Raw genomic sequence first — 13,677 nt, forward strand, 5'->3', positions numbered from 1 at the left:
TTCAGATATTACTGCAGCCAAATAGATCAGCAGGACTGCCAGGCAACTAGTATTGCTTAAAAGGAAATACATATGGCAGCCTCCATATCACTCTCACCCCAGGTTCACTTTAAAACTAAGGAACCCTGAGAAAGAACCCTGGCTGGGTTTAAAAGTAGTCTGTTATAGGATTTAGGTTTTTAAAGTGTACCTGAAGTGAGTGGGGTATGGAGGCTGCCATAGTTATTTCCTGTTAAAGGGTACCTTAACTGTAAACAAAAAATGAGTTTCACTTACCTGGGTCATCTACCAGCCCCTTGCAGCCATCCTGTGCCCTCACAGTCACTCATGGCTCCTCTGGTCCCCCGCTGCCAACTAGTTTCGTTTCGGCCACCATGCGTACGTTTTTTACGCATCCCTGCTGGTGTAGGAAGCTATTGCAGACATCAACAAGTACATTTTTACACGTTACGGGTGTAATGCGTAAAAATGTACTTGTTAATGTCTGCAATAGCTTCCTACACCAGCAGTGATGCGTAAAAACGTACTCATGGCGGCCGGCCGACTCCCAGTCGTCAAAAAACGAAACTAGTTGGCAGCGGGGGACCAGAGGAGCCATGAGTGACTGCGAGGGCACAGGATGGCTGCAGGGGGCTGGTAGATGACCCAGGTAAGTAAAACTCTTTTGTTTACAGTTAAGGTTTCCTTTAAGCAAAACCAGGCAGCAGTAGTGTCTGAATCACACACCTAAAACAAGCATGTGGCTAATCCTTTCAGAAACATCTGCATGTTCAGGGTCTATGGCTAAATTATAAGGCTACAGGGCATGCCCTTTTGGACCCAGTTTGCATACTATTTCCCTGTATCCATTACAGATTGTTTGCAGTCTTCATAAAAGTTTATCAGCTCAGAATTAGTAGCATATATCAGATTACCCCCTCCCCCGATGGGGCACCTTCTGCGAAACACGAGTCTTATAACAATAGATGTGACCCCATAGTCTGCCCAGGCTTCAGAACCTCTATCTTATCCATTCACTGTGTGGACACAGGAAGCAGAGAGTCCCCCCCCCCCCCCCCCCGGTCTGATCCTCTGGCTGCGATCCCGTTGTCAGCTTCCTGGTCATTCCCATGACCCTCTCTGTTCTCATCCAGTCAGGTGGCTCTCCCGCCAGTGGTGTAATGATGCTGCCCTCTGCTACTAGGATACGATGATGTCTTGCGATTAATCATTTCTTTCTGAGCCCATGTACCGTAATGTGTTCTTTTAAATAGATATTGTAACTTGCCACCTCCCATGAGGCTCTCGTAAAATCTATAGATGTTTGATAAATATTCTTAAAGTGGACCTGAACTCAGAACTCCCTCTTTGCGCTAAGAGAAGCAATAGCATAATATCCATTTCATTACTTTGTTACAGCTGATACTAATCCTGCAATAAATCTGCAGTGTATCTACTTTCTGCTTTCATGGAAGTGGACATTGTTAACACAACATCATGTGCTTTCAAATGAGCTTATCTCGGGAGAGATCAAATTAAAACTTGTGATTAGACACAGATGAGGGGGAATTAGACAGGCTAAACCAGGTATGTCAAACCGGTCCTACGAGGGCCGAGATCCTCACACATTTTTGATACAGCACAAATGAATTGATGGGTATGAATCAGGAAGGGTGTGGTCCATCAGGCAGAACACATTCCTCTCTTTCTCAGTCCATCTTAAACACCGGCGTGGATCTGGCCCTCCAGGCCTGGAGTCCCTCACATGTGGGCTAAACTCTCTGAATACACACAGGGTGCATTTCTCTCGGTTTTCCTCCTGTCCTGAGAAAGGGTTCAGGTCAACTTTATACGCTGGTTCAATATCAGATTATGAGGCCTGTGACCTATCAAACTCAACTACATTCGGATCAAGCTAAAAAGACCCCCTGGCTTTGCTTGTTAGGGTTTCAAGGGATGGGAGGCCTTCAGACTGATGAGCCATTTTACCACCCCTCCCCCGATGGTCATACACAGTGTAAGGAACACACATGAAAAATCAACAAGACTAAACAATCCGTAATGGGTACAGGGAAATATTATGCAAACTGGGTCCAAAGGGACATGCTCCATAGTGCTGATAAAAGTTGTAACTTTATTAAATATCATAAAAAGGAAACTGTATTCCTGAATGTATCACACAAGGGAGCTCACCATAGCAACAACACTGGCTGTGTCACATGTCTGTCGATGAGAGGTAATAACAGGGAGGTCATGGTCTATCACACTAAACAGGGGGTGGGGTTGTCACTAGTGCTGATATGTGCAGCGCCTCGACACTCAACTTAAAGAGAAACTCCGACCAATAATTGAACTTTATCCCAATCAGTAGCCGATACCCCCTTTTACATGAGAAATCTATTCCATTTCACAAACAGACCATCAGGGGGCGCTGTATGGCTGATATTGTGGTGAAATCCCTCCCACAAGAAGCCCCTCCCACAAGAAACTGAGGACTGTGGTACTCCTGGCAGTTTCCTGTCTGTGAACCTTGCTGCATTGTGGGAAATAACTGTTTACAACGTTTTCCAACTGCCAAAAAAGCATGCAGCAGCTACATCACCTGCCAGCAGTAAAAATGTCACCATGTGATAAATGTCAGAATGTAAATCAGGGATTTCATAGATTTTACAATGGGCAAACACTGACTAAATCATTTATACATAATTATTGTAAAAATGAAGCACTTTTTTATTACATTATTTTCACTGGAGTTCCTCTTTAACTAGTTTCACCCCGAAAGGTCTGCAGGATGCAGGGATCTCCCTCTTCACTTGGTTTTTTCCACCTGGCAAGACTTCAAACGGCCATTACATCACTGTAGTAACCAACAGATCAGCAGCTGCGTGCAGAGAAGTTATGGCTGCTTGACGTTTTTATGGGTGGGAGGAGGAATCCCTATTCCATCATAGAAAATGGGTTGGTGCAGAACAATATTTTAGCTTTAGTGGCAACGCTGGACTAAAACAATCTCTAGTGATTTTGGGTGACAGTCTACCATCTGTACTCTCAACCACCAACATCTGCTACTCTGCCGCCGGGTAACGCAGCCGCGTGCCAGCGCTTGACATGCGTAGTGTTAATACCGCTGCATTTCAGCTAAGTTGCGCCCAAACGGCGCTCATGGGCGGTATCAGGACAGAACTACAAAACTATAACTATACAAAACTTTACTTTTGCCAGATAAACTCCTTCAGAGTGTTTAATCTTCCCACCCCTAAATGTAATTCTAAATTGACATTCTCTAGGCAGCTGCAGATCGCACACATCTCACCATGTAAAATCGCCAATAACGCTTATGGCTTGATTGGCGTCGGACACCCAGGTGATTGGACGCTGCGTCAGGACCTGGCGGAAGGTGAACACATGATCTCCGGGGTCCGAGGTGTTGATGAAGTATTCGAAAACTCCAGACTGATCCGCAAAAAAGGGGGCTTCACTGAACGGCGGGTTTCCTGGTCCGAAACAACAAAAGTTTAAAGCGTAACTGTCGGGCACAAAATCCAAAATCAATTTTTTATTTTTATCTGGTAAACAAGTAATAGGGATGCTAACCAGGCAATCCAAAAGTTAAAATCACTATTACTTTTCTTGTTAATAAATGATCATTCCCCAGTTTACCTGACTCTTTGGTACACTGCCGTACAAAGGAAGTTGCAGGGCATGCTGGGTTGTCCTTTTATGCTTTTCTACTTTCCCCTCAGACTTAACTAATGCAACCTGATTGGCTGAAGCCTCTTTCCCTCCTGTTTTCCCCTCCACACCTCTGTTCCTCTCCAATTGTCCAATATTTCTCATGCAGAGCTCGGTGGGAGTGCCTGAAGACTGGGAGGAGGGCAGGCAATGCATACACAATCAGGCAGAGGAAAGTAAGGGAGGAAATGACACCAGGATTAGCTTTGAAATAGACAGTTAAAATGGGAAATGCTAAGAAGGATTTTGTCTTTTGTTTCTATAGAAAAATCACTAAAATAAAAAATGTGGACAGTGCAATACATCTGTTATATAAGTAGAGCAAGTATTTATCTACTTATATATGCGTTTTGTTTTTTTCTGAGATAGTAAGGCTGACAGCTCCTCTTTAATGATTAACAAGTAAAGTATAATCTCGTTATAGTGAATTCTGATACAGCAAAACTTCTGGGATGGTAAACTAAATGTACAAGTCCCGGCCAAGAACCATTATAAGTATATGGGGGTAACTTCCGGCATAGTAAATGCAGATACAATAGAACTTCTGTTATAGTAAACCTGTCTTTTGGCCCCTGCGGTATTCTGTATCGGCTATAGTGGAATGTGGGCAGGCACATGCGTTATATGTTAGTCAGAGACCCATCAGCCGTGGTTGGTGGGCTGGCTGGCAGTCACTTGTAGCCTGCTCACTATCTGCACACTACTCTGGGCCTGTGTGGATTACCTCAAAAGCACCAGCCGATGAGACCTATGCTTCCTCTGTAAGCTGCTGCCTGATTACTGAGTGAATTGCCTTTCATCTGTGACTTGCTTGTGCACGGCTGCAATGCTACAGCATCATCCAGGCTGCACAGAAATGTGGTCAGAGGTGCACACTACAAGTATTGTACCTGCATTAACTGGTGAGATCTATGGATCCTGTGCAAGCTGTTGCGTGATTACTGAGGAAACTGCCTTTTATCTGTGACTTGCTTGTGCATGGCTGCAATGCTACAGTGTCATAGAGGCTACACAGAAATGGACAGATGAGCACACTATCAGTACTGCATTTGCATTACCTGGTGAGACTTGTGCTTCCTGTGCAAGCTGTTGCATGATTATTGCATGCACATCCCTGCATATTACAATATAATACAATACCATTTCTATAGCGCTTTTCTCCCATAGGACTCAAAGCGCTTAGGCTCTCTCAGATTCAATAGTTGGTAGTAGGATGAAGTATTCACACAACAAAAGTTATATTTCTGAAAATGCCAAACTGGACAGGTGGGTTTTCAGTCTGGATTTAAAAGCGTCCAGAGATGGAGCTGTCCTGATCTGTTGAGGTAGGGAGTTCCAAAACGTAGGGGCAGCATGACAGAAGGCTCTGGGACCAAAAGTTTCCAAGTGGACTCTGGATATGACATTTTGAGCACTGTGCATTTGGATCTAGCTTAGACACTGTCTGCTCGCTTGCTAAAGCATTACAAATAAAACATGACTCAATTATTGACTGAATTAAGATACAGTACTATAGTACACTATGGCTATCATTCATAAAAGTGTGGTTGGTAATGCAAATCAGTGCGGGAAAACACAGCTGCCGGTATTTTACACTTCTGTGTGGTCATTCATAAAAAAAGTGCACAGGTGCGATAGCAGTGCGGAGTTTTCCCGAACTAGGCTGGCGGTAGGCAGGCGGTAGGCTTGCGGAAACACAGGAAGCTGCCGAGTTGATACATTTCTCCGTGTTCCGCTCTACTGCAGCTGCCTGGGAGGTCTGTGTCTCTATTAACTAAACATTGGTATCGCCACATCAGAGGGAGCGGTATTTCCCGTCCTCATACCGCTTGCGTAAATCTTTATGAATTAATATTTTGTTACATTTGTTACGATAGTCACCGCACAAGGCGGTGATTTATCGCTCTGCTCAGTAATTTCAGCTTTTTATTCTGAAAGAGCCTTTATGAATGAAGATCTTGCTATGTGTTCGGTAAAGTCGACTGTTTTCAGCCTTTCCGCATGCGGAAATGCTTTATGAATGATAGCCTTTATGTGCTTGAGTATGAAATTTTTCTGACCCCAGTTCCCCAGCTCTGACCCCCATTGCCACGCCTCCCGATTCTGATCCCATTTCCCCTGCCTACTGACTCTGACCCCAGTTCACCCGCCTCTGACCTCAGTTCCCCCACCTCCTAGATCTGACCCCAGTTCCCCCGCCTCCTAGATCTGACTCCAGTTCCCCCGCCTCCTAGATCTGACCCCAGTTCCCCCGCCTCCAACTCTGACCCCAATTCCCCCACCTCTGACCCCAGTTGCCACGCCTCCCGACTCCCATTTCCCCTGCCTACTGACTCTGACCCCAGTTCCTCCGCCTCCTAGATCTGACCCCCGTTACCTCGCCTCCTAGATCTGACTCCAGTTCCCCCGCCTCCTAGAGCTGACCCCAGTTCCTCCGCCTCCCAGCTATGACCCCAGTTCCTCCACCTCCCAGCTCTGACCCCAGTTCCTCCACCTCCCAGCTCTGACCCCAGTTCCCCCGCCTCTGACCCCAGTTACCCCGCCTCCCAACTCTGACCCCAGTTACCAAGCCTCCCAACTCTGACCCCAATTCCCCCGCCTCTGATCCCCAGTTCCAGGTGCTTCTTGCTGTGACCCAAAAGTTGAAGAAGATTCACTGCAGGGACTACAAAAAAGAATAAAAACTGCCGCACAAGAGCAATCCAGTGCCTTAGATCACTGAAGGGTGAGTTCAACATCACCATGATAAATCTGTGCTCAAACTACATTGTCACCCTAGCCAATAATTTTGTCATCTTGGATGATAGAGATCTAGCGCAAGTACACCAGTTTAGTGACCACATTAAAATGTAATGTATTTAGTGGTGGGCTAGTATTTGCTACCTATAGCCACACTTGATTCGCGATGTGCCTACTTACGGACGCGGAAGTCATCCTTGTACTTCCGGGGGAACGGCTGAGATGCGGGTGGATCCGGATAAGTCCCCTTCTGTCCAGTGGTGAGAGTGGTCAGGGTGTACACCTCATCCACATCAAGCTCCAGGGAAAATGCACCATTCGTCACCTGAAATACAGGACAGGTGCTCAGACATGGGACTTCATATCACATCCGCAACATTTTATTTAAAGTCCAGGCATAGCAGAAACATAAAAAACTGTACACAAGACAAGACACAGAACATTTATATTGAGCTTTTCTCCTGGCGGACTCAAAGCACCAGAGCTGCAGTCACTAAGGCGCGCTCTATAGGCAGTAGCAGTGTTAGGGAGTCTTGCCCAAGGTCTCCTTAATGTATAGCTGCTGGGTTACTGAACAGGAAGAGCCGAGATTAAAAGCCAGGTCTTCTGTGTCAGCGGGAAACTCCTAACCAGTACACTATCCATAATGTAATAAATTCTTTTAACAATATTCATTTATAGATTGTTTAGTCAGTGTTTGCCCATTGTAAATTCTTTCCTCTCCTTGATTTACATTCTAAAATGTATCACTGGTGGCCACATCTTTAGTTCTGTCAGATGCAGCTCTGCGGAATGTGAGTTTTTGAGAATTCTGAAGTCAGTGAAAATAATACCTGTTCTTCCAGAATGCTTTAGGAGGAAAATTCTGCATAGCCAACTGTGAAATCACTGGGAGGGCAGGACAATATGCCAATATACAGCAATATATAGATATAGGAAGTCTTTCTGATGCGTAAACCTGAAAAATTATCCTAAAAGTGGGTATCCTGAATAATTTACTGCATTCTATTATGTCACTACAGGGCCTCTTCAAACATGAAATGTAAAAAGGGATGATTGTTTGGCTTATAAAGCTATAATGATAACATAAAGCCCCCCTCCCCCACCTGTAACTCAGTCCAAACCTCTAGACTTACGACACCCACATAGAACGGTGGTTTTCTGCAATGACGTTAGATTGGTTACAAAGCATTATGGGAGCTGTGCATCTAGAGAACAGGTTCCTTAAGCCATCATACTTGCGTCACTAGAAGGGAAAAGCCTCAGGATGTTCTAAAGGCTTCCCTGACCCCCAGAACCCCTCTGCCTGCGGATCCCTTCCCTGTACGGCCACACCAGCGCAATGGCACTAAGACACTGCACCAGCCACCCCTGTGTCTGCACAATGTGTCTGCGCTCATACATGGAGGGGTGCGCAGCCTGTGAGCAACCTTCGGATTGTTCCGAGGGTCCCAGCACAGCGTAGGAGGGGCAAAGGGAGACTGGAGAAGCCTCTGGACAAACCAGAGGCTGAGCTAAGTATCTAACTTTTCCCTTGGGGAGACTTCTAGTGCACCCAGGGCCGGAATTACCATAAGGCACTGTAGGCACCCGCCTATAGGGCCCGATGACAGAAAGGCGGCTCACTTCCCTCCCCTAGTGCCTTACTCCCTTTTTCTTCTTGTTTACATATAAAATAATACCATGGAATATCTATAAAAAAAAAAAAAAAATCATTCTTAGGAGTAGGAGGATAAATACAATTGTTTATTTCAGTAGTTTATTTTCACCTCAGGTTCACTTTCAGGGCTCGTTCACACTGTGGGCGTTTTCGGCTTTTTTTTTTTTTACACGCGGGCGATTTTTAAAATTGCCCACCAAATGCTTGTGCAATGAATGTCTATGAGAATGTTCATATCAGCGCGGGTCGTGCGCTGGGCGGGCAGCAAAGCGGTGCGTGGACCATTTTTTTAGGCGATTTTGTCTAAATGGAAGGGATAGGAGAACCGCAAAACGCTCACAAAATCGCTTTGTGTAGAGATTGCGTTTTAAAAAGAACTACATTGTATTTACTCTTTACCGGGTCAGAGTTCACTTCCTAACTTGCGTCAGGGAGTGAATTACAAAACCGCTCGGGAAAAACGCTTAGAAAGCTGCTTAGCATAAAAACAAATCGCCCACCCAAGCGCCGGGAATCGAAAAAAAAAAAAAAAGACGTGTCAAAAAACACCCAACGCTAATGGCCACGCGAACAGAACGCAATGTGAACAGGACCTCAGGTTTAGTTTGATGTTGATCATGTGATCATGTGATTAGCCCAGTGTAGGTATGTGGACGCTATTTTACAACAGATATGTATGGTCGAGGAATAAGGGTTACATCACAGCAGATACAGGAGGTTTTCCTAACATGCTGCCATTTTGACGCAATGTAATCGCTCAGGTGGATCCTTACCGTTATCGGGGACATCCTTTTAAACAGAGTCGGCTTGGTGGTGTTGGTGCAGAGTTTGGAGTACCAGGCCTGCAGAGTCTTCACATTCTTCTGCAGAGGAGAGGGAACAAAAAGCGTTACAAATGCAAAGCCTGCTAGATTTATAGATCAGATTGTAAGCTCGCAAGGGCACAGTTCTCTCACCCTTGTCTTGCAATTTGTTACATATTTTATTCATGTTACTTTTGTCACTGTACTTATAATTCTGTATTTTGTATATTTGTGTACACCAGAGGTGCCCACACTTTTTCAGCTTGCAAGCTGCTTCTAAAATAATGAATTGAAAATGATCTACCAGGTAGAATCTTCCTGCAGATGCCAGCTATAACTGCAGCACATGCACATCAGCAGTCCATCAGTGATTACTACAAGCCACAACTGCAGCAGATGCACAGCGGCAGTCCATCAGTGGTTACCACAAGCCACAACTGCAGCACATGCACAGCGGCAGTCCATCAGTGATTACCACAAGCCACAACTGCAGCACATGCACAGCGGCAGTCCATCAGTGATTACCACAACTGCAGCTCAGGCACAGCGGCAGTCCATCAGTGATTACCACAAGCCACAGCTGCAGCACACGCACAGCGGCAGTCCATCAGTGATTACCACAAGCCACACCTGCAGCACATGCACAGCGGCCGTCCATCAGTAATTACCACAAGCCACAGCTGCAGCACATGCACAGCAGCAGTCCATCAGTGATTACCACAACTGCAGCTCAGGCACAGCGGCAGTCCATCAGTGATTACCACAAGCCACAGCTGCAGCACATGCACAGCGGCAGTCCATCAGTGATTACCACAAGCCACACCTGCAGCACATGCACAGCGGCCGTCCATCAGTAATTACCACAAGCCACAGCTGCAGCACATGCACAGCAACAGTCCATCAGTGATTACCACAAGCCACAACTGCAGCACATGCACAGCGGCAGTCCATCAGTGATTACCACAAGCCACAACTGCAGCACATGCACAGCGGCAGCCCATCAGTGATTACCACAAGCCAAAGCTGCAGCACATGCACAGCAGCAGTCCATCAGTAATTACCACAAGCCACAGCACATGCACAGCAACAGTCCATCAGTGATTGCCACACCTGCAGCACATGCACAGCGGCAGTCCATCAGTGATTACCACAAGCCACAACTGCAGCACATGCACAGCGGCAGTCCATCAGTGATTACCACAAGCCACAACTGCAGCACATGCACAGCGGCAGTCCATCAGTGATTACCACAAGCCACAGCTGCAGCACATGCACAGCGGCAGTCCATCAGTGGTTACCACAAGCCACAACTGCAGCACATGCACAGCAGCAGTCCATCAGTGATTACCAGAAGCCACAACTGCAGCACATGCAAAGCGGCAGTCCATCAGTAATTACCACAAGCCACAACTGCAGCACATGCACAGCGGCAGTCCATCAGTGATTACCACAAGCCACACCTGCAGCACATGCACAGCGGCAGTCCATCAGTGATTACCACAAGCCACAACTGCAGCACATGTACAGCAGCAGTCCATCAGTGGTTACCACAAGCCACAACTGCAGCACATGCACAGCAGCAGTCCATCAGTGATTACCACAAGCCACAACTGCAGCACATGCACAGCAGCAGTCCATCAGTGATTACCACAAGCCACAACTGCAGCACATGCACAGCAGCAGTCCATCAGTGATTACCACAAGCCACAACTGCAGCACATGCACAGCAGCAGTCCATCAGTGATTACCACAAGCCACACCTGCAGCACATGCACAGCGGCAGTCCATCAGTGATTACCACAAGCCACAACTGCAGCACATGCACAGCACAGTCCATCAGTGATTACCACAAGCCACAACTGCAGCACATGCACAGCGGCAGTCCATCAGTAATTATCACTAGCCACAACTGCAGCACATGCCCAGCGGCAGCCCATCAGTGATTACCACAAGCCACAACTGCAGCACATGCACAGCGGCAGCCCATCAGTGATTACCACAAGCCAAAGCTGCAGCACATGCACAGCAGCAGTCCATCAGTAATTACCACAAGCCACAGCTGCAGCACATGCACAGCAACAGTCCATCAGTGATTGCCACACCTGCAGCACATGCACAGCGGCAGTCCATCAGTGATTACCACAAGCCACAACTGCAGCACATGCACAGCGGCAGTCCATCAGTGATTACCACAAGCCACAACTGCAGCACATGCACAGCGGCAGTCCATCAGTGATTACCACAAGCCACAGCTGCAGCACATGCACAGCGGCAGTCCATCAGTGATTACCACAAGCCACAGCTGCAGCTCATGCACAGCGGCAGTCCATCAGTGATTACCACAAGCCACAACTGCAGCACATGCACAGCGGCAGTCCATCAGTGGTTACCACAAGCCACAACTGCAGCACATGCACAGCAGCAGTCCATCAGTGATTACCAGAAGCCACAACTGCAGCACATGCAAAGCGGCAGTCCATCAGTAATTACCACAAGCCACAACTGCAGCACATGCACAGCGGCAGTCCATCAGTGATTACCACAAGCCACACCTGCAGCACATGCACAGCGGCAGTCCATCAGTGATTACCACAAGCCACAACTGCAGCACATGTACAGCAGCAGTCCATCAGTGGTTACCACAAGCCACAACTGCAGCACATGCACAGCAGCAGTCCATCAGTGATTACCACAAGCCACAACTGCAGCACATGCACAGCAGCAGTCCATCAGTGATTACCACAAGCCACAACTGCAGCACATGCACAGCAGCAGTCCATCAGTGATTACCACAAGCCACAACTGCAGCACATGCACAGCAGCAGTCCATCAGTGATTACCACAAGCCACAGCTGCAGCACATGCACAGCGGCAGTCCATCAGTGATTATCACAAGCCACAGCTGCAGCACATGCACAGCGGCAGTCCATCAGTGATTACCACAAGCCACAGCTGCAGCACATGCACAGCGGCAGTCCATCAGTGATTATCACAAGCCACAACTGCAGCACATGCACAGCGGCAGTCCATCAGTGATTACCACAAGCCACAACTGCAGCACATGCACAGCAGCAGTCCATCAGTGATTACCACAAGCCACAACTGCAGCACATGCACAGCGGCAGGCTATCAGTGATTACCACAAGCCACAACTGCAGCACATGCACAGCAGCAGTCCATCAGTGATTACCACAAGCCACAACTGCAGCACATGCACAGCAGCAGTCCATCAGTGATTACCACAAGTCACACCTGCAGCACATGCACAGCCGCAGTCCATCAGTGATTACCACAAGCCACACCTGCAGCACATGCACAGCGGCAGTCCATCAGTGATTACCACAAGCCACAGCTGCAGCACATGCACAGCGGCAGTCCATCAGTGATTACCACAAGCCACAACTGCAGCACACGCACAGCGGCAGTCCATCAGTGATTACCACAAGCCACACCTGCAGCACACGCACAGAGGCAGTCCATCAGTAATTACCACAAGCCACACCTGCAGCACATGCACAGCGGCAGTCCATCAGTGATTACCACAAGCCACAGCTGCAGCACATGCACAGCGGCAGTCCATCAGTAATTACCACAAGCCACACCTGCAGCACATGCACAGCGGCAGTCCATCAGTGGTTACCACAAGCCACACCTGCAGCACATGCACAGCGGCAGGCTATCAGTGATTACCACAAGCCACAACTGCAGCACACGCACAGCGGCAGTCCATCAGTGATTACCACAAGCCACAAAAGGAAGTGCTCTGATTAACTGTTTGAATGCCGCTCTGCTTTTTTCTCCTAATAGGTCTTATGATGTAATTCATATTTTATAGCAGAGAAAAGGTGCGGGGTTTCATACCACTTTAAATAAAATGAATTCATCTATGGAAAACAAACATTCATGTTTATTTGGGGACGATTTAATCAACTAATGTATTTGGTATCGCACAGGGTGGGAAATGAGAATACTGTATTGTTTAACCACTTGAGGACCACAGTGGTAAACCCCCCCCCCCCCCTAAAGACCAGGCTGTTTTTTTCATAATTGGCCACTGCAACTTTAAGGCCTCGCTGCAGGGCTGCACAGCACACGAGTGATTCCCCCCCCCCCCTTTTTTTTCTCCCCACCAACAGAGCTCTGGTCTGATCGCCCTTCAGGTTTTTTTGTAAATATTTATTGTATTTATTTTTATTAAATAAATCAATTTTTTTCCCCACTATCCCACCCCCCCCCCCCCCGCCAGCCAATCGCAGCGATTGGCTGTCATAGGCTTCTATGTGTCTAGGGATGCCAGGGATGCTGGACTGTGGCTTCGAGTGAAACCCAGATAGTTGCTATCCGGATTTTCACCCTGGTAATTACAATCAGCTGTGCGGGCTGTGGGGGGGTGTCAATCTTACCTCACTGACGTCTTCTTCAGTCCGTCCCCCGGCACCTCCAACGATGCGGTCCACGTGGCGTCAGGCGACTATACACTTCCTCCTTCAACCCGGAAGGAGGAAGTGTTTGTGCTCATGTGACCGCCGCGTGGAACGCATCATGAAAGGTGCCGAGGGACGGACCGAAGAAGACGTCAGAGAGGTAAGATTGACCCCTCCGCCAGCCCGCACAGCTGATTGTAATTATCCTTCTCAGTTTAAAGGGGAGCTGAAGAGAGAGGTATATGGAGGCTGCCATGTTTATTTCCTTTTAAGCAATACCAGTTGCCTGGCAGCCCTGCTGATCCTCTGCCTCTAATACTATTAGCCATAGCCCCTGAAC

At 47.6% G+C, this 13,677-nt stretch overlaps 1 protein-coding gene across 2 annotated transcripts in view; it reads right to left on the reverse strand.

The window, feature by feature from the left end:
- The window catches only part of GALC (galactosylceramidase), an 85,945-nt gene that overhangs the window by 14,290 nt on the left and 57,978 nt on the right, over nt 1–13,677 (reverse strand). For both annotated transcript variants that reach the window (XM_068254545.1, XM_068254546.1), the window contains exons 12-14: nt 8,884–8,973; nt 6,631–6,775; nt 3,293–3,473 (exon numbers count right to left, since the gene is read on the reverse strand). In XM_068254545.1, the coding sequence (XP_068110646.1) occupies nt 3,293–3,473; nt 6,631–6,775; nt 8,884–8,973 (416 nt within the window). The remainder of the gene's footprint in view (nt 1–3,292; nt 3,474–6,630; nt 6,776–8,883; nt 8,974–13,677) is intronic.

This window comes from Hyperolius riggenbachi, chromosome 9, assembly GCF_040937935.1.
Source record: "Hyperolius riggenbachi isolate aHypRig1 chromosome 9, aHypRig1.pri, whole genome shotgun sequence".
Classification (NCBI taxonomy): domain Eukaryota; kingdom Metazoa; phylum Chordata; class Amphibia; order Anura; family Hyperoliidae; genus Hyperolius; species Hyperolius riggenbachi.